This window comes from Danio rerio, chromosome 20 (assembly GCF_049306965.1).
Source record: "Danio rerio strain Tuebingen ecotype United States chromosome 20, GRCz12tu, whole genome shotgun sequence".
Classification (NCBI taxonomy): Eukaryota; Metazoa; Chordata; class Actinopteri; order Cypriniformes; family Danionidae; genus Danio; species Danio rerio.
Genome location: NC_133195.1, coordinates 44,084,230 through 44,107,837, shown reverse-complemented (window position 1 = coordinate 44,107,837; position 23,608 = coordinate 44,084,230). Strand labels below are relative to the sequence as shown.

Sequence of the window (23,608 nt, the reverse complement as noted above, 5' to 3'; positions counted from 1 at the left end):
TTGCATTTAAAGCCACAGGCTACATAAACAGCTACACCGTATTCAGAAACCAAAATGGGCAGATCTGATGTGTATTTTGAGAGGAAACTTTACAGATATATTCTGTAAACACCAAATTTATTTCTTATATCAATAAATGGATAAAAAAAATAGGTAAAATGGATAAAATAGGTGCCCTTTAATTAAATATTTATTATGGTAAACTAAATAAAAACAAGAAATTTGTTACTTAGAAACTACAATTAAAAAATTTGTTTTGCTTGTTCAAACTACTTATCTAAAATCAGCTGAAATAGCACAATTATTGAGAATATTTTGGGGACAAATTTTTTTTTTTTTTTAATTCACCTAAATTTGTTTAGTTAACCTTATCGTAATGATGGGACAACATTTATTAATAGTTTTTTTACAGTGTAACTCTTATTAATGCTTATTTAATAATCAGTTTATATATATATATATATATATATATATATATATATATATATATATATATATATATATATATATATATATATATATAATATATATATATATATATATAAATATATATATATATAAATATATATATATATATATATATATATATATATATATATATATATATATATATATATATATATATATATACTATTATTATTATTATTATTATTGTTTTTTTTAAATATAACTTACGATAATCCTGGTTTCCAAGTAAATTAGATTTGGGTATATTTAGACATCAAATTACATATTTTCGTGTATTACAAAAGTATCAACTTGATTAAACTAATTACTAACTATAAAACTAATCTAAAATTCAACCTTTGATATGCCATATATTTTACCTGAGTGAGATTTCCACACCTAGCTGCTCCACAGATGACAGGCTTCGAGTCTTTACACTGTTATCCACCACTGAGATTAAAAAAAAAAAAAGAGAGAGAAAATGACTTCCCATTTACACCCCCTCTTCAAATACTAATTTAATACCAATAAATGGAGCACAGAGTAGCAAAAGAGCTCTGCAAAATGCGCTGTTAAATAATACATTTTCATCTCAGCATCGGCTTACCCACAAATCAACATCAGCTGCGTAATCTACATTCATCATGTTTAAGAATGGCTTTAATTGAGAGAATGCCCTTGGTGAGACGGAAATGGGCCCACTGATATAATTATAGGACCATTCCTCTATCCTCATTAATATAACAACAATGTCAGGATTGTAATGATGACATAATGCAGATGGATGTGCACCTTGTGAAGTGACTGGTCTTGACTGGCTGGCCAACGAGCCAATAGGAGAGAGGAGTTAAGGAGAAATGACAAATCACATTTCCTGCTGCTCACATCAGTCAGCGATTATGACATGAACAGCTAAATGAGCTGTAGCATAACAACTCGCCATTTCTGCTCTGCTAAACGAGAGAGGATATGAACCCAGAGGCAGACACAAATGCTAAAGCATTAACGCTATAATTCTTTCCATGTCAGGCATCTATACTTTAAATTTATACTATGGAGATCAAAATTAGATAACACTTAATTATAAATCTTCTGAATTTCATTATAAGGTCATTGTTTAGTCCTATTAAAAGCTGTCCTAAAATATGTGAAAGAGACGTTTTTAAGCATATCCCATGACTTAAAAACAGATTTTAAAAAAATAAAACTGATTAGTTATTGGTGTTAATATGGTACATGGTAGTCATTTCCTTTAAGGTCCCATAGACTGAAAATCTGGATATACTTAGTAGGCGTAGGTGAATAATAAGAGGACAGTAAATAGAAATGGCATACCATGAGCCTCATGGTAATTTTGTGTAAATTTATTCTTGTGTAAATTTGGTAAGTGTAAAATCCAGTGAAAACAGGTTAATAGTTACAAAACTCTGACGATCCAAATGCAATCACAAACATGTACACTTCAAGCTGCATTTAATTAGCCATATTGTTTTCTAGTAAGATTATAATAATTATATCTTTTCCCTTATTTTTAAGTTAATCTAAGATTTAATTATAATTACTATGTACATGGGATTCTTATTTTGAAAGTGGAGTGTAAAAGGAGCTTTTCTGTGAAAAAAAAAAAACAGCCAAGCTGTGTGTTTAGTCCGTCAGAATGCCAGATGCCACCCCAAAGATTCATAAGGTCTGTTTATCTGTATCTTTTATAAGTTTAACGTTCATATTCGGAATTTGCCACATATCTTTTTAATAGAGCAACAGACAGATGTGCTTGTTTTTAATGAGACAACAAATGCATATAAACTATAATTCAGAATAGATTTTATCCACAACACAATCACGTGTCATTTATTTAGGTATCAAGTCAATTGGTTAAAATATTTTTTGACAACTTAAGTATAATTATTTTTCAGTGTGTGTGTGTGTGTGTGTGTGTGTGTGTGTGTGTGTGTGTGTGTGTGTGTGTGTGTGTGTGTGTGTGTGTGTGTGTGTGTTAGACAAATAGGGGCACTCACATGAGCTGCAGATACATAGAGCGACAGAACAAGGCCATGACCCTTCCAAATATGGTCAAATAAGACTTTTCTAAACTAGGGGTAAATTCTAAGCCTCGAAATGGGTTTGTAAAAGTTTCTGAAGAATCGTTTTTCTTCCCTAGGCTAAGATATTAAAGAACAATTTAACATATTAACATATTTAACATATTGCATTAATGCATTCTATGGCACTTTTTAATTGTCTGACAAACATAATGTGGTTAATTTCCTTCATTCATCACCTAATTACACTGAAAAAAAAATATTCACTGGATTCACTTTTTTAGTTAATTGGTTGCAAACAATTTACATGGGCTGAATTTAAACAAACTAATTAAATTTAGCAATGTTCAACTTAATTGGTTTGTTTAAATTCAGCTTAAATAAATTGCAATTTGCATTGAACCATTTTTTTTCAGTGTAGCCAGCAATTGTATATAGACAAATGTTGGTTTCAAATTATCTGCTTTCAGGTGATTCACAAAATCAGTATGACTGAATTAATACTGGTTCATAAAATTAATAAAACAAAAGCTTCCAAGTAAAACATTAAGACGAGTCCAATCAGACAATTTCATACCCTATAGATAAACATATTAATCAATGAAAAATGAATCAATCATATTATACAACTAATAATATATGCTACAACCTGAATAAAAGTGCATTGGAGTATAAAAATGCAAGCAGCATATTCAATTGTGCTTTCAGACTTTGGACTTCACTCACACATAAAAAGATATGCTTGTCATTCAATTAAAAGTTCATGAGTGTTCCAGAACCCAGACTACTAATAATCTCCACAGTTAACTGACTTGTGACCCTCCACATACTCAAACAAAGAGTTTCAAAGTCTTTCAAAGTACGAGAACTTCAGCGCTCTGAGATTAAAAAGAAAATTTGATGTTTTGAGAGAGCAAGACATTTTGAAAGATCTTTGATGTCATGGAGTCAAATACAAAGCAATGTAATCAGAATTTTCAAGACTTGTTACAAATCTAAAACCCAACAATAGGTTGAGTGGAGTGTGAATTTGGTCAAATCTTTTGAAGTGGTCACATTAATCAAACTCGACCATGCAGATATTTCTTGCAGCAGGGATTTAAACAAAAGAGAATGACCAATATTATTTCTAAGAACCATTATGCTTAATAAATGAAAAACCTACTGAGCAGTTCAACTATTCGGCTGTTTTCTAAATAATTCTGTTTGTATGAACAGAAAGCTGACAAATGCCTTCTGGAAGGATTTTTACAATTTTATTACAGTGATCCCACAGCATGTCCTAACCAGGTAGAATGCAGAATTTCTTACGGTGGAATGTGACGCAATTACATCCTATCAGAATCTAATTACTTTACTGTTATGAGAAGAGTAATTGTAACACACAAGTGCATATTTAACCTTGTGCATTTTTTAATTCATACACGCATCTCTATTGTCTGGCAGCAACTTGATAATAAATAAAAAAATATCTTTAAACACTGAAGTGCTTTTGACTGACCTTTATATTCTGCAGGCGGAAAGAAGCAGTCATTGGATGAAGACGAGAGATGCAGAACGACCATCTCCAACAGATCGGCAAGCACTATGGGAGCAGCAAATAAAAAAGAAGAAACTTAAACTGCTATGGCAATTTCTTTTGAATCAAACCTCAAGTCTCCAGCAAAAGAGTCTCTGTAATATAAAAAGTGGATGCTAGAGAAATCAAATAATGTCTTGAGCAACAGAACACTCAGTTTAAATACGCTTTGTGCCAGTTTCCCTTGAAATGATCATTTGTTATATTGAACAAAAGATGGAAACTGTGTTTTATGTGCAAATTTTGAGGTTTCAACTGCATGTTAGAATCACATCTTTAAATAGAAAAAAAAACTACTGTTATGCATCATAACAAAGCTAAATCCTTGTTATGATGCTAGATCCTCGTTAAAAAAACTAAACACTATGTGTGAATGTCACATTGTAAATGATCTATTTTGCGATTTGTAAACAAAAAATAAAAAATAAACAATTATAAGATTTCTCTTTCAAAATAAATAAAAAGGTTCAACAATATAATGCAAAAAAACTCCATTTTGAATAAAAAGGTCACCTTAGAGTTTTTTTTTATATATATAATTGTATTTATTTTTCCCTCCAGTACATTTTTTATTTGCTAAAACAGGCAAAATTTTGCTTTTTTTATGAGTATTTTCCACTATCTCATTGACCCTTAAAATTAAACAGGCCATTTTGTGCTGTTTTGCCTTTAGGACCTCTATGTAAATACCCTCTTTGCATGTTAAATGAGTAACAACACTGACTCACAAGCTGCAGCTTTGCTGTTGAGCCCAATATCATTTAAACTGACACATCTTTCAATTTTTTTTGCAGAGCCTGCATTGGACTTTGACAGGATTCCAAAATTGAAATGTTGTGATGAAAAGGACTGGATTGTGCAAGAAAAGGTTTGCCACTGAAAAGGATGGGAATTATTATTAGAGTCTGTGCTTTGGGCACTTCTTACTTAACCCGTATTACCTTACTGTGACATGTTGTTTAAAAAAGGGGGGTTTTTCATTACTGACCCTTTTAAATACAGAAAAATTTAGCAGAAGATTAGAGAAGTTGGGCACCATGCAGTGGATATTAGACTGAATGTCGGTCATACCGTATCCTGTGAGAGTGTTTGACTTTGTCGCCATAATCTTGCAGAACTGTCTCCTGCAGTCATCCATCCAGCTAGCATCTCTCTCTGTTTCCTTAGATGAGGTGAGGAAAGCACCAATTTCTGACTCTGAAGGTAGATAGACAGACAGATGTCAGATAGACAGATAGACAGACAGACAGACAGACAGACAGACAGACAGACAGACAGACAGACAGGGATTTATAGATGGATAGATATAACAATGAACTGAAAAATAAATAGACAGACAGATAGACAAACAGACAGATGATGTAAAACATTCTTTAAATTTACTTAACATCTCAGAAGTTGAAATATTAACACGATGTGTAAACTGAAGTATCAACTAATTTGTTGTGCTATGAACATTTCAATAAAAAATAAAATGTTTTCTTTGATCATTTTATCAGTTATCATTTTACAATAAATAGAAATAATAATTATAATTGACAGATTTAATGTTATTTGCATTTATATGTTCTAATATAATATAATAAATGTCCTTATATATTTGTCAACAGGACAAAAGGTCAAGTTTTAGAACTTTGTCTTTTTGCGACATCAACCAACAGTTTTTTTTTGTCCAGAAATGTCATTGATGAACAATTAACACAATATATAGTTATTTACTCTTTATGTTTACCTCTGCAAAGTCTATGAAAGTTTATGGCACTTGAAAATACATACTATACAACAATTTGGCCTTCAGTATGACTGCAAACTGACTCATGCCTAGCAAACATTTAAAGAAAAAAAAAACAGACACTGAATAGGCCTTTACCCACACGCTGACGCTTGTTCCTAAAGGATGAATGTTTACTAGGCGTTAAGAACCTCTAGTCCCTATTTATTGAGCTGGAAACAGCTGTCAAGCTGAAATAAAGATGCATCGCCGTGACAGTAAAGAAGAGAAATGAGTTTGTCATAAAGAGAGAAAGTGTCCTTGAAGTTACTGCAGAGTAAAACCATTGCTGAACTAAATAGTAAACTTAAAGAACTGCTTTCACATATTAGAACAATGGTACATGTATAATGCTTCATGCTTAAAATGATAGTTCTTACCCTGTTTAGTGCGGAGAATCTTGGGCACGTCGAATATATAATACTTAGGCAGAGGATAAGTGGACACCATTGGCCATGGGTAAGGGTCATTCCCCTAAAAGAAAGATGAGATATTTACATTTATTTATTTTATTTTTTTCCAAATTTCTGACAGTTGTTTTTTTTAAGCAGGAGGGCGGCAGCAAAATGTCATTTTACCTTGATTCTGTAGGAAGCAAAATCTTTTTTTATAATGATGTTTAATTAACTATTAATTTTAATTACTTAATCTTTTAAACAGCAATGTCCCATTGAGATCTCTTCTACCAGGGAGTCCTGGTCAAGACAGGCAGCATAGGACGAAGTTACAAAAAATAAAAAATACATGTCACAACTCAGACACACACAAAAATAGTAAAACCCATAATTAATTGTTAAAATGTGCACTGTTCTAAATTAACAGTCTTTAAAATATTTTTAAATATAGCGATAAATGGTATATTAAACAATATATATAGTGCAATATAAAATAGTGAGAGAGAGAAATAGAGAGAGAGAGAGAGGTGGATGAGGAGATTCCCTCCAATGTGTAAAAGCGCTTTGAGTGTCCAGAAAAGCTCCATATAAATGCTCCAAGAAACTATATATACACACACAGCACACAGTTAAAGTCAGAATTATTAGCTCCCTCTGATATTTATTTATTTATTTATATTTCTCATCTTTAACTGAGCAAGGAAATGTTTGCAGTATGCCTGATCATATTTTTTTCTTCTGGAGAAAGTCTTATTTGTTTTATTTTGGCTAGAATAAAAGCAGTTTTTAATTAAAAAAATAAATAATTACAAAAATAAAACATTTTAAGGTCAAAATTATTAGCCCCTTTAAGCTATATTTTTTTCCATAGTCTTCAGAACAAACCATCGTAATAGACCAATTACCAACCTACGTCACACATGACGTCACACGGGTCCCCGGTTGCAAAAAAAGGACAGGCTGCAATGGGAAAAATGTTGTTTTGTGCGGTAGGATGCTGAATTCGAGTCCAAAAATAGAAAACTTAACTTTTACCATACACCACACACTGCTTTAATACCGACTGCAGACGTCTTGAAGTGAAGTGAGGAGCTAATTAGAAATGCTGGACTCTGCAGTTCTCATGTCATATCAGGTTAGTTCACGCTTTGTTGAATCCTACACATCAATCATTTTTGATTGCAGAAATGATTTTAGCAAAAACAGTTAGATATGGTGAATTAAACTGTGGACACTAAATGCTAAGAATGAAACGTGAAAGTTACCTTTATTAAGGAAAAGTTGGTTTTATATTCACACATTCATTCAGTTACAACTTGTGACAAACTCCCTATACTGTTTACCACTGCACTTTGAATATTCGGTCTGAAATAACCTGCAAGTGTGACTTGAATACAACATTAACACAGTTTATTTGACTGTGAACATGTTGTACTTTGAAAGTCATTGGCTGCTAATAGGATTTCGCTATTTAGAGTTTGCAAATAATACTTTAATGAAATTATATTGTTAAGGAGAAAGTTCGAATGTGCGAATATAAAACCGACTTTACCTCGTTCACATATCCTGCCGTACAGGTGCAGTTCACTGTCAGAATGCAGTCGTTTTGCGTGTTGGTGATTAATTACCCAGGCCTTGTATAACATTAATTATGTTTTCTTTCCTTGTCTTTGGCAAAGCAGAATCTCGGTTTTTAGCTCTACATAGTGTTGAATCTGGTAATCATGGACCATTATTTCTTGCACATGACCATACATAACATCATTGTTGGCATCCAAAGACTTGTAGACCTTTAACTTCTCTCTTGTAAAATCACTTGGAGCTTCAATGAGATTGTATATTTGGGGCTGGATGCTTGGTCACTTCGTCTTATGCAATATCCATTGGGTAGGTGGTATCGCAAATGGACCTGTCAGATGAACGCAGCTCACTTTAAGGTTAATTTTGCCGAATCACTGTAATTATCACTCGGTGACGAGCTGTTATAATATGCTGAAAGCATTATGTAAATAGTATATATAATGTGTAATCTATATATCTTATTTCTAAGGCAACAACAAACTGCACCGCTGCAGTTTGCGCTCCCGGTTTTTTCTCTTGGCGCACCTCCCTGTGCGCGCATCCTGAATGTTTACAAACATGGTAATTGGTCTTTACAATAACTTGCCTAATTACCCTAACTTGCCTAGTTAACTTAATTAACAAAGTTAAGCCTTTAAATGTCACTTTAAGCTGTATAGAAGTGTCTTGGAAAAATATGTAATAAAATATATTTACTGTCATCATGGCAAAGATAAAATAAATCAGTAATTAGAAATGAGTTTTTAAAACTAATATGTGAAAAAAATAGAAATAGAAGTGTGTTGAAAAAATCTGCAAACAAAAATTAAAAAAAATAACAGGAGCTAATAATTTAAGGGGTCTAATAATTCTGACTTCAACTATATATATATATATATATATATATATATATATATATATATATATATATATATATATATATATATATATATATATATATATATATATATATACACACACACACACACACACACACACACACACACACACACACACACACACACACACACACACTTATTTATTTATTTATTTATTTATTATTGAACATTAATCAGACAATAGTTAGATTAATAAATGGCATTAAATACTTTTAAATTGTTTAAAAATATTTCAAATAAATGCTGTTCTATGAACTTTGTACACATCAAAGAATCCTAAAAACATTTATAACAGTTTCCATAAAATATATTACAGCACAACACTAATAACAAAAATAATCTGTATAAAATCAGCATATTAAGATTATTTCTAAATCATGTGACACTGAAAATGAAAGACAAAAGGCTTCTGAAAAATATGCTTTACATTAAAAAAGGTTTACATTTTGAAAAGCAATTACTTTCAGTTATAATAAAACTTTACAACATATTAGTTTGCCCACCGAAATGAACATTTTCTAAATCTATCACTGCGCCAAAGCGTTTTTTTTTCCTTTGTTGCTACAATAATAAATATGTCTTGCATTATCAAATCAAGAGACTGATTTCAATGGAGAATGAAAGAAAAACAAAAGAATAACACACGAGGACTTTGTTTGTCAGACACAAAAGGCTGCAGGTTTTTTTTTAGTTCCAGTCATGGTAATCACCTAAAGATGTGTTGAGTCATCAACCAACCAGAGCCTCATTTTAATCCTGTATGCCATAAATGTCATATTCAGTCATCACTCAAACTGTCATGCTGTATGCATCCACTGCCTTGTTTTTGTAACTACTTTGCAAAACCACTTTATACAGTTTTACAAAAAAAACTCATTCACTCATTTAGAAAACAAACAGATTTTTCTTCTACAGCAATTAAATGATCCCAGACACATCTGAAATACAGGCAAATAAACAACATGCAAAGTGACAGTAAACTCTCTATGGAGATGTGAACATTGATATGCATTCATTCATTCATTTTCTTGTCAGCTTAGTCCCTTTATTAATCCAGGGTCGCCACAGCGAAATGAACCGCCAACTTATCCAGCAAGTTTTACGCAGCGGATGCCCTTTCAGCCACAACCCATCTCTGGGAAACATCCACACACACATACTCATACACTATGGACAATTTAACCTACCCAATTCACCTGTACCGCATGTCTTTGGACTGTGGGGGAAAACCGGAGCACAAGTAGGAAACCCACGCGAAGGCAGGGAGAACATGCAAACTCCACACAGAAGTGACAACTGAGCCGAGGTTCGAACCAGCGATCCAGCGACCTTCTTGCTGTGAGGCGACAGCACTACCTACTGTGCCACTGCCTCGCCCCATTGAAATGCTGATATTTGAGACCTTTCTAAAGGGGAGAGTTGACCCAAAAGTGAAAATGTTGTCATAGTTTACTCACTCTTTACTAATTCAAAACCTATTTGAGTTTCTTTCTTCTGTTAAACACAAAATTAGACATTTTGAAAAATGCTGGTAGCTGGCACCCATTTACTTTCATACTATTGTTTCTCTACTATGTAAGCCAAAGTGTGCCAACAACCAGTAATTTTCAAAATAAAAATGGAAGAAAGTCATTCATCAAAGTTTAAAACCACATGTGGGAAAATAAATAAGGTGATTTTCATGTTTGAGTGAACTATCTGCTTAAATTCAAACCATTAGATGATTGACTGCAAAATAAATACAAAATCAGCCTTTAACATTAATTCATACATTCATTTTCCATCGGCTTAGTTCCTTATTCATAAGCGGGATGAACCGCCACATATTTCAACATGTTTTATGCAGTGAATGCCCTTTTAGCCTCAACCCATTATTGGGAAACACACATACACTCTCACATTCACACATACAATCATACACTACGGCCAATTTAGCTCATCCAATTCACCTATATTGCATGTCTTTGGACTGTGGGGGTATTCAGAGCACCCAGAGGAAACCTACATGAACACTGGGAGAACATACAATCTCCACACAGAAATGCTAACTGGCCCAGCCGGGACTCAAACAAGCAACCTTTTTGCTGCGAAGTGAAAGTGCTAACTACTGAGACACCATGCCGCCGCTAGCCACTTACAATAACATAATAAATCACGATGCAGGTACCTTCATTAAATCATTCATTCATTCATTTTCCTTTGACTTAGTCCCTTATTTATTAGGGGCTTCCACAGTGGAACGATCAACCAACTATCCCAGCATTTACCTTACGCAGCAGATGTCCTTGCAGCCACAACCCAGTAATGAGAAACTTCATGTACCTTTCTAAGTAAAATATACAGTATGCTTCTTTTTATTCGTTACATTCAAATAAATACTGTAGCACTATATATCAACAACATCCTCATCTGTACGCAGTTATTAGAACTATACATACAACTGTAAACATGCACAGTATATATAAACAAAATTCCTCTTACTTTCTGCAAGGCTCTGGGGGGAAGTTTTCTCTCAGATGGACCGCCAACTGCACAGATTCGAACTAGGATATGGTTTCTTTCCACAGACAGTCCATCAATGATGAATTCCCTGGGGATCATAAAGTCAGTATTACTTTCCACAGTATGTTTACATCACACATTTGGCCTATGGGTAAATAAAATAATAATATAAATAGCTTAGATGTTTTGTTTTTTCCCCAAGTCTTTTACTTTTAAAGGATCACTGTTGGGAGGAATACAGAGAAGACTCACCCTTCACCTGATGGTGGCTCAGTGACATTGTCCCTCTGACCCTGAAGCAGCAAGTCAGTAAGTTTATACTGAGACTCCAGCAGCAGAAAAGAATCCAGGTTACAGCAAAGCACACTCAGGAGTCTTCAAGAACACATGAAACAAGCAATTTTACTTCAATTTTATGTTACTGAAAAATGCTGTTTTATTATCTTTAACCACCACGGAACTTTAAGAAATTACAGAGGATGAAATTACCATTTCTGAGTTTAAAGAAACTTAAAAGTTAGGTAAGTAAGCAAGCAAGCAAATAAATAAAATAATGATTCATGGTTAAATTATTTATTAATAACAATTTTTATGTGTATATTATACACGCTGTATAATTTGATCTCTAAACACCTACATGAGAAAAACTAAAGCTATATAGATGGGATCTATATATTTGTAGAATTTAAACTCAACTAAAATAATAGTTCTGACAAAATATACAGTATATAAAGTTCTTAAATTTGACAATGCTTTAAAAAACAAGTGTTTTTGATGAAAAGTGTTTTAAATACTTTAAAGGGTATCACTGAGTTTTTGAAGATTACCATTCATGCAGTGTATAACAAATCTCTAGGTCAGGGGTGTCAAACTCAATTCCTGGAGGGCCGAAGCCTTGCACAGTTTAGTTCTAACCCTGCTCCAACACACTTACCTGTAGGTTTCAAACAAGCCTGAAGGACTCAATTAGTTTGATCAGGTGTGTTTAATTGGTGTTGGAACTAAACTGTGCAGAGCTGAGGCCCTTTTGGAACCGAGTTTGACACCTGTGCTCTAGGTGAATGGAACATCTAGCTGAGGTTTAAATCTGAAAGTGCACCACGCACTGTTAAAAACTATTCATTCTTTTGTGTCGACTCAGAATGATTGAAAATCCTTTGTTCGGATCTTTTGCCTGCATGCGTTGACGTCAATACGGGACATAGCCAAATTTTAACTGCCGGATCTGGTAAAACGTGAACGCACCTTTCCTTTCAGACATTAGCAAGTGCGAGGGGTCATGGGATTGATCATGAGGCGAAGATTACTATCAATAAAAGATGATCAGACATGCGGCTGAGGGGAATAAAGGGTTAAAGTTCACTTTCACAACAATACCACAGTATACATTGTGCTGTGTTTTTACCTGTCATTTTTGTGGTGATTGATATAATAACCTACCCTGCATGTGATTCGTCGGCCGTTTGTGATTAAAGGAAGGAGCAGCAAAGAGTACGGGCGCACTCACACTATGCTATCCGAACCGTGCCCAGGCCCATTTCCCTGATCGTTTGAGAAGTGTGAGTGCTCTGAATCGGGCTCAGGTGTGGTTCAGTTGGCTGGCCCTGGACCGGTTGGAAGAGGTGCGCCAGAGCGCAGTTCACTTAGGCTTTTTTCAAGGTATGCTTGTAGTGTGAGTGCAAAGTGCACCTGAGCCCAAAACCGAAGACGAGATGTGAATTTTAAGGGCCTGTTTCATATGGATTTATTAATTATTCTTACTGTTTAATGAACGCAAACTGTCGTAGATTATTAAAGACGCAAGCCCCTCACTGCACGACAGCTGCACCTTTAGCAAGCCTCCTAATTCCTCCAGAACGAGGACTTTATGATTGTTTATGAGCTTCAAAAGTGGCTGATCTGTTTGGCGAAATATTTGACTGCATGTCAGTGCATCCCAAACGACTAAAACGATATAAAGAAATCTCCACTGTGCTGAGCGAGAGCGCTTCTGAACAGCGCATCATCGATAACATAAGCGTGCTTAGGCCCTAATGTAATGTGAGTGTGGGTCGTCGGGGGAGACAGGAGGAGGGACAAGCGTGCTTCGGCCCGGTTTAAGGCAACTGTGCATAGTGTGAGTACGCACTACAAGTGTATGGGACTTTTTCAGCAACTGTTACAGTTTATATGGACCTGTTACTTCTTCCTCTAGATCCTGTAAGTGTTTCTCCTTCCTACAGAACATGTAAGTGTGATTAAAATTGTTGCCTTATTTTCTGTAGTTTATTACTATTTTATCTATAATAGATTATTGTTTGTAATGTACCTCTCAGGTTAAAACTGTATGGGGCTATTAACATATTCTTTCCAAAACCACATTGAAATCGCAAAACATACTTCTTCCTTTATTGATTTAAATGTGTTTTGTGCTCACAATCTCCTGCTGTTTATTGCTATGGCCACCATCAGCTGTTTCTACACATGCATGGCGCGGTAAATTTTCAAAATAGGGTAACATTGTCAGCATTAATCCAATGTGTGGATTAAAATTGAATGTGTCATTGTTATTACTTGTGGATAGGTTAAGAGTAGAGTAATATGATTGTGTTTAACTGCATTGCTTTAATGCATTCCTGCATTCTCACATATGCTGTGCTACTTCATGATCGTGATGGGCGTTTCTCCCCGTCCACCGCTGATCGCAGTCGACCAATCACAACAGACTGGGTCATCAGACCGATTACCACAGATTAGCCTCACGCAAAGGAGGGGATGGGAACAAATGAGTTGCTAAACAAATATATGGTAGTCGTTGGGATAATTGGGTAAAAAAAAAATGCATATTAATTATTATTATTTATTAAATAAGGCAATGAAAGTTTTTATTTATTTATTTATTTTTTAACCTTTTATGCATATCAGCATGTTGTTGGAAACCCCCAAAACCAAAATATGACCTTTTATAATGTATACTGTTATAAGGGCTTTTTAATTACTTGTGTTTTTATTAATGTTAATATATATCTCACAGCAGTAAAATCCATAATGACATCTGCCATTAATCAATAGTGAAAAATCACATTAGTAAGTATTGGTTTATGAATTCTGCTCAATGACACATTAACAGAAAAAAAACTATATATATATATGTTGGAAGAGTAATAAATCATGAAATCCCAAAGACATTCTGTATGTATAGTGACACATATCAGTTTTCGAAACATACAAGGTAGTGAAATGCTGGATGGTGAGGTGACAGATTTTGCAATCTAATGGTTTCAAACGATGGGATTCAATGCAGCTGAGCAAAGCTGATTGTCAAGGATTTTCAATGCAGCCTTTAAAAGGCACTGTCTGTGACGAAGGTTGAATCAGTGCAGCATCAGTGCTTCATTTGCAGTTAAAGACCAAGAGATTATCTTACACAAACATGCACTATCATCCAACAGCATCCTATTTTGTATTTTTATACTATGCGTTAAAAGTATATCCTTTTAAATATTTAGTACAATGTAATACGTGACACACTGACAACACTTTGACCTGTTCTAGCTTGAAAATGCAGAAACACCCTTTGTAAAAAGATGTAAGGAATACAAAGTGTGTGTTGAAAGCAATCAATTTATAAAATGTCATTTTTTTCTCTCATTAATATCCACTCATGGCTCATTAGTAGGCCTTACCTACTTGGTTATGTCTAAAACTCAATTGAATTTGTTCTTGATCATTAGACTTGATGTTTTAGTAGCTTCCATCTGTAACTAGTTACCTTGAAACGTGCCTTCACCCAAAACCAGTGGCTGTGAAGTCAGCGGCCTTAGCTTTCAGATGCTGCTAATGGACTGCGACTCTGATCACAAGGATGCGTGGGCTATCCAAAGCATAATAAATGTCAGATGCTTGGACGCTGATAATCTTAACAGCACTCAGCTCATCAAAGTCAGAGCATAGCCAGATGTATTTACTGTGGGCTGTTGAAAGATTCGGTGATGCAACACAAAGGGTAAAAGATGTTAGATTAGATTTGCAATAATAAGACTAGATTTTGGCAATCTATTTAGAAGTGAGAAACAAGTCAGCTATGGCGATAAGCCTTCTGTGTGTGACAGCTAAAATGACTCAATAAAAGTAAAGAACATGTAACTATTTAATTAAAAATGCCTACTGCTACATACTGATTTTTAAGTATACAGATTAAATGCATAACTAACAATCCTGATTAAATACATTTATTTTTTAATATAGCGCAAAGCCTTAAACCTGACACAAGAGGGCAATTTATACATACTCTAGAAGTCTGTAATGCTGCAAGTAGAAATAAATACTTGAGCTGAAGGACTTCAAAACACACCCAGAGTGACAGAAGGCATAAATTGCATGCTGTTTCGCAAAACAGACCATTCCATGTAAACACAGGAGTGTGAGATTTGTTTATACAGCACTTAAGTCTTCGGAGAGTCGTGGTTTTGTCATATCCTACAGGCCCACACCCAGGAACTCTTATTACTTTACACTCCTGTTCACCTCTTGAACCTTGCCATCCCAAAAGCCAGACATTTATAAAGGAGTCATTTATATCAAATCACAGATGTGCTGCACCTACAGGGTGGGTTTTGTTTTGCTACTTAAAAAAAAAAAATACATATATATATATATTTCAGCTATTTAAACCTACTAATGGAAAGCAAGTTTAACAGTTACCTTAAGAGTTGTTATCTTATGTAACTAGGCAATAATTCAAAAGAATGAACCTTGACTCATTTCAGCGTATTGATTTTTTTATTTATTTTTTGGCCAAGCTTTTGTAAACTGTGTAGATCAAACAATGTTTCTCGGAGTAGGATGGTCAATTCTAGTGTATGTGGGCAGGTAATAGGCTTGTGTGATTTTATATTATTATATGATATTATTATTTAGTGACTTAAAGCAGTTCATATCTTCTTTGGAAAGCAAAAGACTTATTGTCACCTTAGAATTATAAGGTTCTATCTGACATTTCAATTCTGTACAGGTAATTTCTATAGGAAAACATGTGATTGTAAATATCAAGTGGGGGCAAAACATTTATCCACGGTGATTTTGCAATGATTGTTTACATTGAATTCATCAGAAAGAACCTTGTTTGGAAATGACTCCTGTGCTTTTTACATCGATTCAGTATACAACAGACATACTGTCTCCAAAAGTTTGCATATTTGACTACATCTTCATCTAGGGAGCAGCTCTTTTTGATATACAACCACCCATTAACTGCATACCATCATACAGTATTAAAGTCCTTAACACAGTAGCAGCTGCATTGCAATGCCATGAAAATTTTTTATAAATCTTCACATTATCATGGTACTAGTACCTCCTCTTCTCCTTATTAATCTCCATAGATATATACACTATATATTACATACGGACTCTGAGTATGCTTCAAAAGTGCCACCACATTTGTACAGTGCTCCCAGGACAAAAGTCATTCAACCACACTAGTCAAGACCAAAGACTATGTGAAGATGCTGGACTTTAGTGCTGTATATGGGTGTAGTAATGAGCAAACAAATAAAACAAAGCATAAGGGCAGAACATTTCATAGCCAAGATTTTTACTTTTACATTTGTGTATGTTACGAAGTTTTGCACTCAACAAGTAACGTTATTTATGAAAATGCATTCTCTTACTGCACTGACCATAAGGCAAAGTAGCACCAACTTGCACTAAATACTAGGCTTATACTACTTTTGTTAAATAAAATCAGCAAACAACGTAAAAGAAATATGACAACAAGATGCTACGCAGCCAGAAACTTATATTATTGTTGGCTAAGTGAACGACTCGTTCATAATGGAGATTCTTTACCAAACAAATCACTCCCTCCATTAGAATTAGAAGTGAAAGAAGAAGAGGGGGTGTGTTTCAGGACACGGATTAGATCAAATTTAACAGGAAGGGGGATAATACATTTCCATGCACACAAACAATACCCGTGCAATCAATTATCCATCGATGTAGAAGAGTGATGTAAAATTATAATTTTCGTAATTTAAAAAAATATTTGTATACTGATTACCGGGAAAACTCCAGATCATAGATATATATGTGTATATATCTCTGGCTCTGGATGGCCAGTCCTCCACTGCAGCTTGGTCCCACATTCTTTTCAAAGGAGCGCTACCCTGTACAAAAATGGCGGCTCTATTGACGTTTTCCTTCCAATAGACAACAGGGTAGGCGACATCTAATGTAAATATCTATGAATAATCTCTGTCTGATCTCACTCCACTAGCAACTAATTATGGCCAAAATCCAATTCAAAGTCTTTAAAGACTACCACTAGAAAATCTCCTTTCTAACTTAAACCACTACTACAAATGTATGCTCCCTCCTGCCAGCTCAGGTCACTAAATCAGTGACAATTTACTGTTCCTACACAACAAGGCAAAACATCACTCACTAAAACCTTTACCCTTTCTGGTGGAATTAGATGTCAACTTCCAAGAAAACTGCTGAAGTCATCATATCTTCTGAGAAGCAACTGAAAACACACTTCTTTCAAACTCTCAAAACAATGCACATGCACGCACACACACACTAGGGCTGAACAGTTTATAGTTTGAGAATCGATATTGCAGAGTATGTCATAATGAGGAATTAGATTATTTATTAAATATTAAAATATAACAATATTAATAAGTATTATAGGTTTTAAACTATTTATAAAATTATGACCTTATTATTTGACATTTAATTGTTTAATTGCTGTATTTTTAATACTGTTTGACTCCCCAGAAAACCAAAGCACTGTTTACTTTACTTTTATCTTTGCTCTTTTGTAATTATATATTGGTGTAATGTATTATATTTTACACAGATAGTGAATCTGTGCAAAGAAAAATACTTGATCATCCCAGACAATCTAAATTAATGAATTAATTACAAAAGATTACATATGATGACGTGTGCAGGTTCTGTAGTGCTGTCCCATTTCTTAGGGGCTAATTTTGAAGCCCTTCCTCTTCACACTGTTTCAAGGGCCAAGGGGAAATAGAAAGGGGTAAGGGTACAAAAATAAATTTGGGATTGGGCCTAAGACTGCTATTGTCACTTTGATTAATTTCTTTGCTTCTTGTTTTGAATAAATACATAAATGTAATATTTTTAGTGTCAACTTTTAAGTGTGCAAACAATGTTTTTATCCACCCTATTAATGCAGTATAATTCCAGCTAAGCTGGGTAATTATTATATTTTTATGTTTATTTACCAAAATACGCAGATCTCACTTTTTCCATCTCAACTCTATTAAAGGGAAGACAACAAAACTTACATGACAGCATCAAATAAACAGCTCTTGGTTTCATCATAACAATCGATCTTCAGATTGCCAAAGGCAACGTTCTCTGCACCGAGGCAAAATGCCATATAAAGATTTAGATTCAGGCGGAATAACACAAACACAGCAGAAACACAAAAGGTAGACAGAATATTATTTACAATCTCATTCAAAATTGAGACTTCAGCCCTAGATCTTAGCTGCCATGCATCACATTGTGGATTAAAATAACTGCTCAATACTTTTTCCACGTCTATAAAATGTTTAACGCTCAAATAGACAACCAAATCTTTCTCTATTAGAAAAAGTCATACTGCATTGCAGAGGTTGCCAACTGAAAAAGCCAAATAATTTTCGATAATTAACCATTTTCTAATGTATCGCATGATTAAGAAAAGTTAAATGGGGTAGAGGGAAAAAGCTCTCTATATTTTTATGTTTGGATTGTACATCCAATTGACCTCTACAGTGTTTTGGCAGTTGCCTAATTAAGCCGATGCCAACATGGAATGATTGTTTTGACATCTCATCTATGAAAAACATCAATAAAACAACAAAAGATAAAACAGGATCAAATAAATAGTTCACTTGCAGTGAGCTCAAACATGGTTTGTGCATAGTGAGTTTTGTGCTGTGAATTATAGACTGCCAAACGAAACCACTAAAACATTTTTTTTCTTAAACAACGAAACATTTCGTGGCCTGTATAAAATGTTTCTTATATTCTACAATAAATTTATACTGTGGGGCTGTTCCTGACATTAGCTGCATTTCTAAACCCCTTATTAACTGCACTTCTATAGACTTTATGCGCATATCCATTTGGATATACGCATAAAAGCGGTTGATGGAAACAACAAGATGGGCATACATTTTGAAAATGTGCAAAAATAACAGATGTGCATAACTAAGTAGGATAAATGTTTTATTTGATGATAAATAATGTGCATAAACCATGATGGAAACACTTTTACTGAAAAAATTCCAGTATGTGCATTAAAAAAGTTATGGGATTTAGTTATAAGACAGGGGTGTCCAAACTACGGCCTGCAAGGCATCTGCGGCCCGCAATCAGTTTTGTGGCGGCCTGCGAGGCTTTTTATGAATATTGATAAAATCCGGCCTGCCATACAAAAATGAACCTAATTCAATAAATAACCACCGGGTGTCGCCATTACATGCCTTCAATTAGGCAGCAGTTCCTGTTATGAAGTAAAACGAACCGAACAAACTGAAAGAAACATAATTCATAATCACGTTTTGGCGAGCCATGGCACAAGCAAGAAAAAGGAAAATCAACAGTGAGTGCAGGAAATTTCAGTCACGATGGGGCAAAGAATATTTCTTCACAGAGGTCAGTGGAATATGTGTCTGTTTAATTTGCCAGGAATCAGTTGCAGTAATAAAGGAATATAATATTAAAAGACATTATAAAACAAAACATCAAGCCTTCAGCTCTTACACTGGTGCCGAACGAGATCAAAAAGTAAAACAAATAGCAGCTGGCTTAACAACAGCAGTTTTTTTTTTTTCGTGCTAATAAAGTGCAAGAAAATTCTACGCTGGCTAGTTATGATGTAGCCCAGCTAATCGCACAGAAGAATTTATAAAGGACGAGTGTTGCAAGTGTAATTTGCCCAGAGAAGATTTGTTATTTTAATTCATCGTCCAACTGTGTTTCTAGAAAGACTTTCGTTTTTAAAATCTTGAATCTTCTCTGGGCAAATTCCAAATTATTAAAATAATTCAATAACACACACACACACACACACATACATACATACATGCATACATATATACACCTGATATACACACACACACACACACACACATATATACACCTGATATACACACACACACACACACACACACACACACACACACACACACACACACACACACACACACACACACACACACACACACACACACACACACACACACACACACACACACACCCCTATTATAAAAGATCATGTGACGGTAAAAATGTGTGTGAATAGACAAACCAGCAGGCTGAGTACACTGTAAAACACTTGAAATATAGTTTTGGTAATTCTAAAATGCCTTAACAATTTCAGTATTAGTGTTATTATATGTTTAATGACCTTCATAAAAGTCAAGAGCATGTGTGCTACGCATCTCATGCCTTCAAACACCACCACGCATTCATTGCGCATCGGCATACCATCTTCTGAGGCGCAAGTCATTTATTAAATAAAGAAAAAATACATGCAGCTTCTCTTATTGCAGTAAATTCCTTTTTTATTCTGTTAGGTTGCTTTCACACTAGCACTTTTGGTCCACACCCGGGTTTGTGTGACGTCATAGTATGGTACGTTTAGATAGTGTGACCGTGTTTTCTGAGCTTGGGTGTGCACCCTTGAACCGCACCCGAGTCCGCCTGAAAGAGGTAGTCTGGGGTACGGTTCAAGCGAACTCTGGTACAGTTCACTTCTAGTATGCAATCGTACCAAATATTGGAAGTAACCGACAACTGTACAACAAACTATCGTTTTCATAACGTTCCTTCGTGTGTGTGTGTGTGTGTCAAATATTGTACCTTGGTGACAAGCGGGACTGAGCCAGGGAAAACACAGTGATACACAGTGATGTCTGCTTGTCTCCTCCAAAAACGGCTTCTGCAGACACTGTGTGATGTTCTGAATGTTCATACTATTTTTTTTTGCGGCAGATGGACGCGAGTCGCTTTCTGTATGTCCGAAACTAAATGATTCAGTAAAAGCAAATCGACCAGGATGTGCGGAAGTCTTTCTATTTTGGCGCTTTGCTTTCGTCACTGTCACCTAGCAACAGCCATATACAAAACAACAGCTTGATGACGCAAGCGAACCGGGATTCAGAAGAAAAAAAAAGACAGTGTGAACACAAACCATATGAGAAAGTGGCAAGGGGGGGCAATCAAACTTGGGTATGGTCCAGGCAATTGAACCAAGTGTGAAAGCACCCTTAAGGGCGTCACAGACCGGATGCCCCATGACAAGGCACTCACATGACAGTTGAAAGTATCGCACACCAGACGCGCACATTCACATGCTATTTAAAATGAAACTAATCTGATGGCGCTCTGTGGCACGGAAGAAATATGAGCAGTGTCCTAAGTCGTGGCTGGGCGCCGTGGACATTTTTAGCCCACGACTAATTCTGTTTATTGACTTGAGTAAATATGTGTACATGTATATTTATTCAGTTTTTTTTTTATTAATTACAGTAATATTGTTGACTTACATGAAAATGTTCATCTGATTTATGTACAATGCAGTTTGTACAGTAATATTTTCTGTCTTTTAGTAGATGTTTTAGATGATACTTGCTTTGTTTACCAAATAAAGTGAATCTAATTTGATTTGCATTTTAAACATTAAATAAAAGTTTAAAAGATATTATTTTATTTCACATATTAAGGTTTTAGTTATGATACTCCAAAAATAATTTAGCAGAAATCCACAGATTTTTACCAAAACTTTGCAGAAACAGCAAAAAAAAAAAAAAAAAAAAACGTCTGGCCCATATGCGATATTGCAGTTTTGTTTAATTTGCATACTTGGATGAAAACATAGCTAATATTGCAACATAATGTGTATTACTATCTCAATTTTAAAATTCAAATCTGTCATGGAGTGTTACAGTAGGATATATTCATAATTAATATACTGACATAATCGTTTTTAATATAAATGCCACTGGTGGGGGAAATAATTGGCACAGCACTGTGTATCTATGTAAATGTGATCTTAGCCTCGAGTAAGTGATCTCAAGGGCTGAACAAACTTTAATTCATGAAGCTGATTTAAGAAAACACATCATTTATTTTTAAGCTATCATCATTTATTGATTTATGTGGACCAAATGCATCAAAAGTGTTCCTTTTTAATAAGTAGGTGGATTACACCAGTCATTTCTGCTTCCTTTGAGAGCCCTAGAACTCTTTCATATCCTGGTATCACACTGTCTGGTATTAATTCAGGATAATCATAGCCCAGAGAACACAAAGAGCTGAATCAATCAGCCATTGATCCCCAGAGAAGAATGAATGGAGAAAAAAAAGGCTAATCAGATAATAAACCTCTATAAGGACCCTCTATCACTTCTGCGCTCTTCCTGTCCATTTACTGGTAGAGAGGACTGAACTATTGATCTTACCTCAGGCCAAACGTGTGGGACTGTTCATAGTTGAAAAGAGAGTGAATCTTCGCGTCAGAGTTAATAATGATGAGACGGTCCATCAGGTCCTGACGGGAAGAGCAAGTGATTATCAAACATGCATAATTTCAAAGTAAATGTGACACACAAGGCCACAGTGGGTTCTAAGATGGCTGGTACATTGTCGGTCAAACTCTGCCCTCAAATGATCATGATCTGAACTGCAATGCAAGAGAATCTGGGAAATTATATCATATTTAATATTTTTGCTAAGAAATAGTATTGCTAAAGAAACAGGTACAGCTCTAAGTCAAAATTATGTAATCAATCAATCAAGCAATCAATCTATGTCAGTTTATCATTAATTTAATAATTTTCTGTCTGTCTGTAAATGTATATTTCTGTCTATATGTCGTTCATTTTACAATTTTATCTATCTGAAAACACAAGAAAATAGAGGGTGTAATTACAAACTAACAAATTCAAAATCATGACTGATGTGAGATTCTTGTGATCACAGTTTATCTATCTATCTATCTATCTATCTATCTATCTATCTATCTATCTATCTATCTATCTATCTATCTATCTATCTATCTATCTATCTATCTATCTATCTATCTATCTATCTATCTATCTATCTCTGTCTATCTGTCTGTCTGTCTGTCTGTCTGTCTGTCTATCTATCTATCTATCTATTTTAATGCATCTAAAATTTTTATCTTTTAATGTAATGCCAACAGTTAATTTTTTACCATTCATTACTCCAGTCATGATCCGATTCTTCCCTTAAATTTCGGTGGAACCTATCATATTTGTTTTTTAAAATAGTTTACTACTGAGAAAAGTTAGTTCCGTGAACACTATGCATCAGGCAGTCAGGTAAACAGAGACAGCTGTGGGCGGCTAAGACTAAACACGTATAGGCAAGTCTGGGTTAGGAAAGCA

At 34.6% G+C, this 23,608-nt stretch overlaps 1 protein-coding gene across 7 annotated transcripts in view; it reads right to left on the bottom strand.

The window, feature by feature from the left end:
- Positions 1-23,608, bottom strand: part of tbc1d32 (TBC1 domain family, member 32) — a 99,014-nt gene that overhangs the window by 27,125 nt on the left and 48,281 nt on the right. For 5 of the 7 annotated variants that reach the window (XM_073932914.1, XM_073932915.1, XM_009294920.5 and 2 more), the window contains 7 exons: positions 22,661-22,749; positions 11,448-11,570; positions 11,175-11,283; positions 6,220-6,313; positions 5,140-5,265; positions 3,991-4,074; positions 828-897 (listed from right to left, as the gene is read on the bottom strand). In XM_073932914.1, coding sequence (XP_073789015.1) covers positions 828-897; positions 3,991-4,074; positions 5,140-5,265; positions 6,220-6,313; positions 11,175-11,283; positions 11,448-11,570; positions 22,661-22,749 — 695 coding nt within the window. Of the gene's footprint in view, positions 1-827; positions 898-3,990; positions 4,075-5,139; positions 5,266-6,219; positions 6,314-11,174; positions 11,284-11,447; positions 11,571-21,726; positions 22,514-22,660; positions 22,750-23,608 lie in introns of those variants that run through there. The other 2 variants (XM_073932916.1, XM_073932917.1) reach the window with 1 other exon arrangement.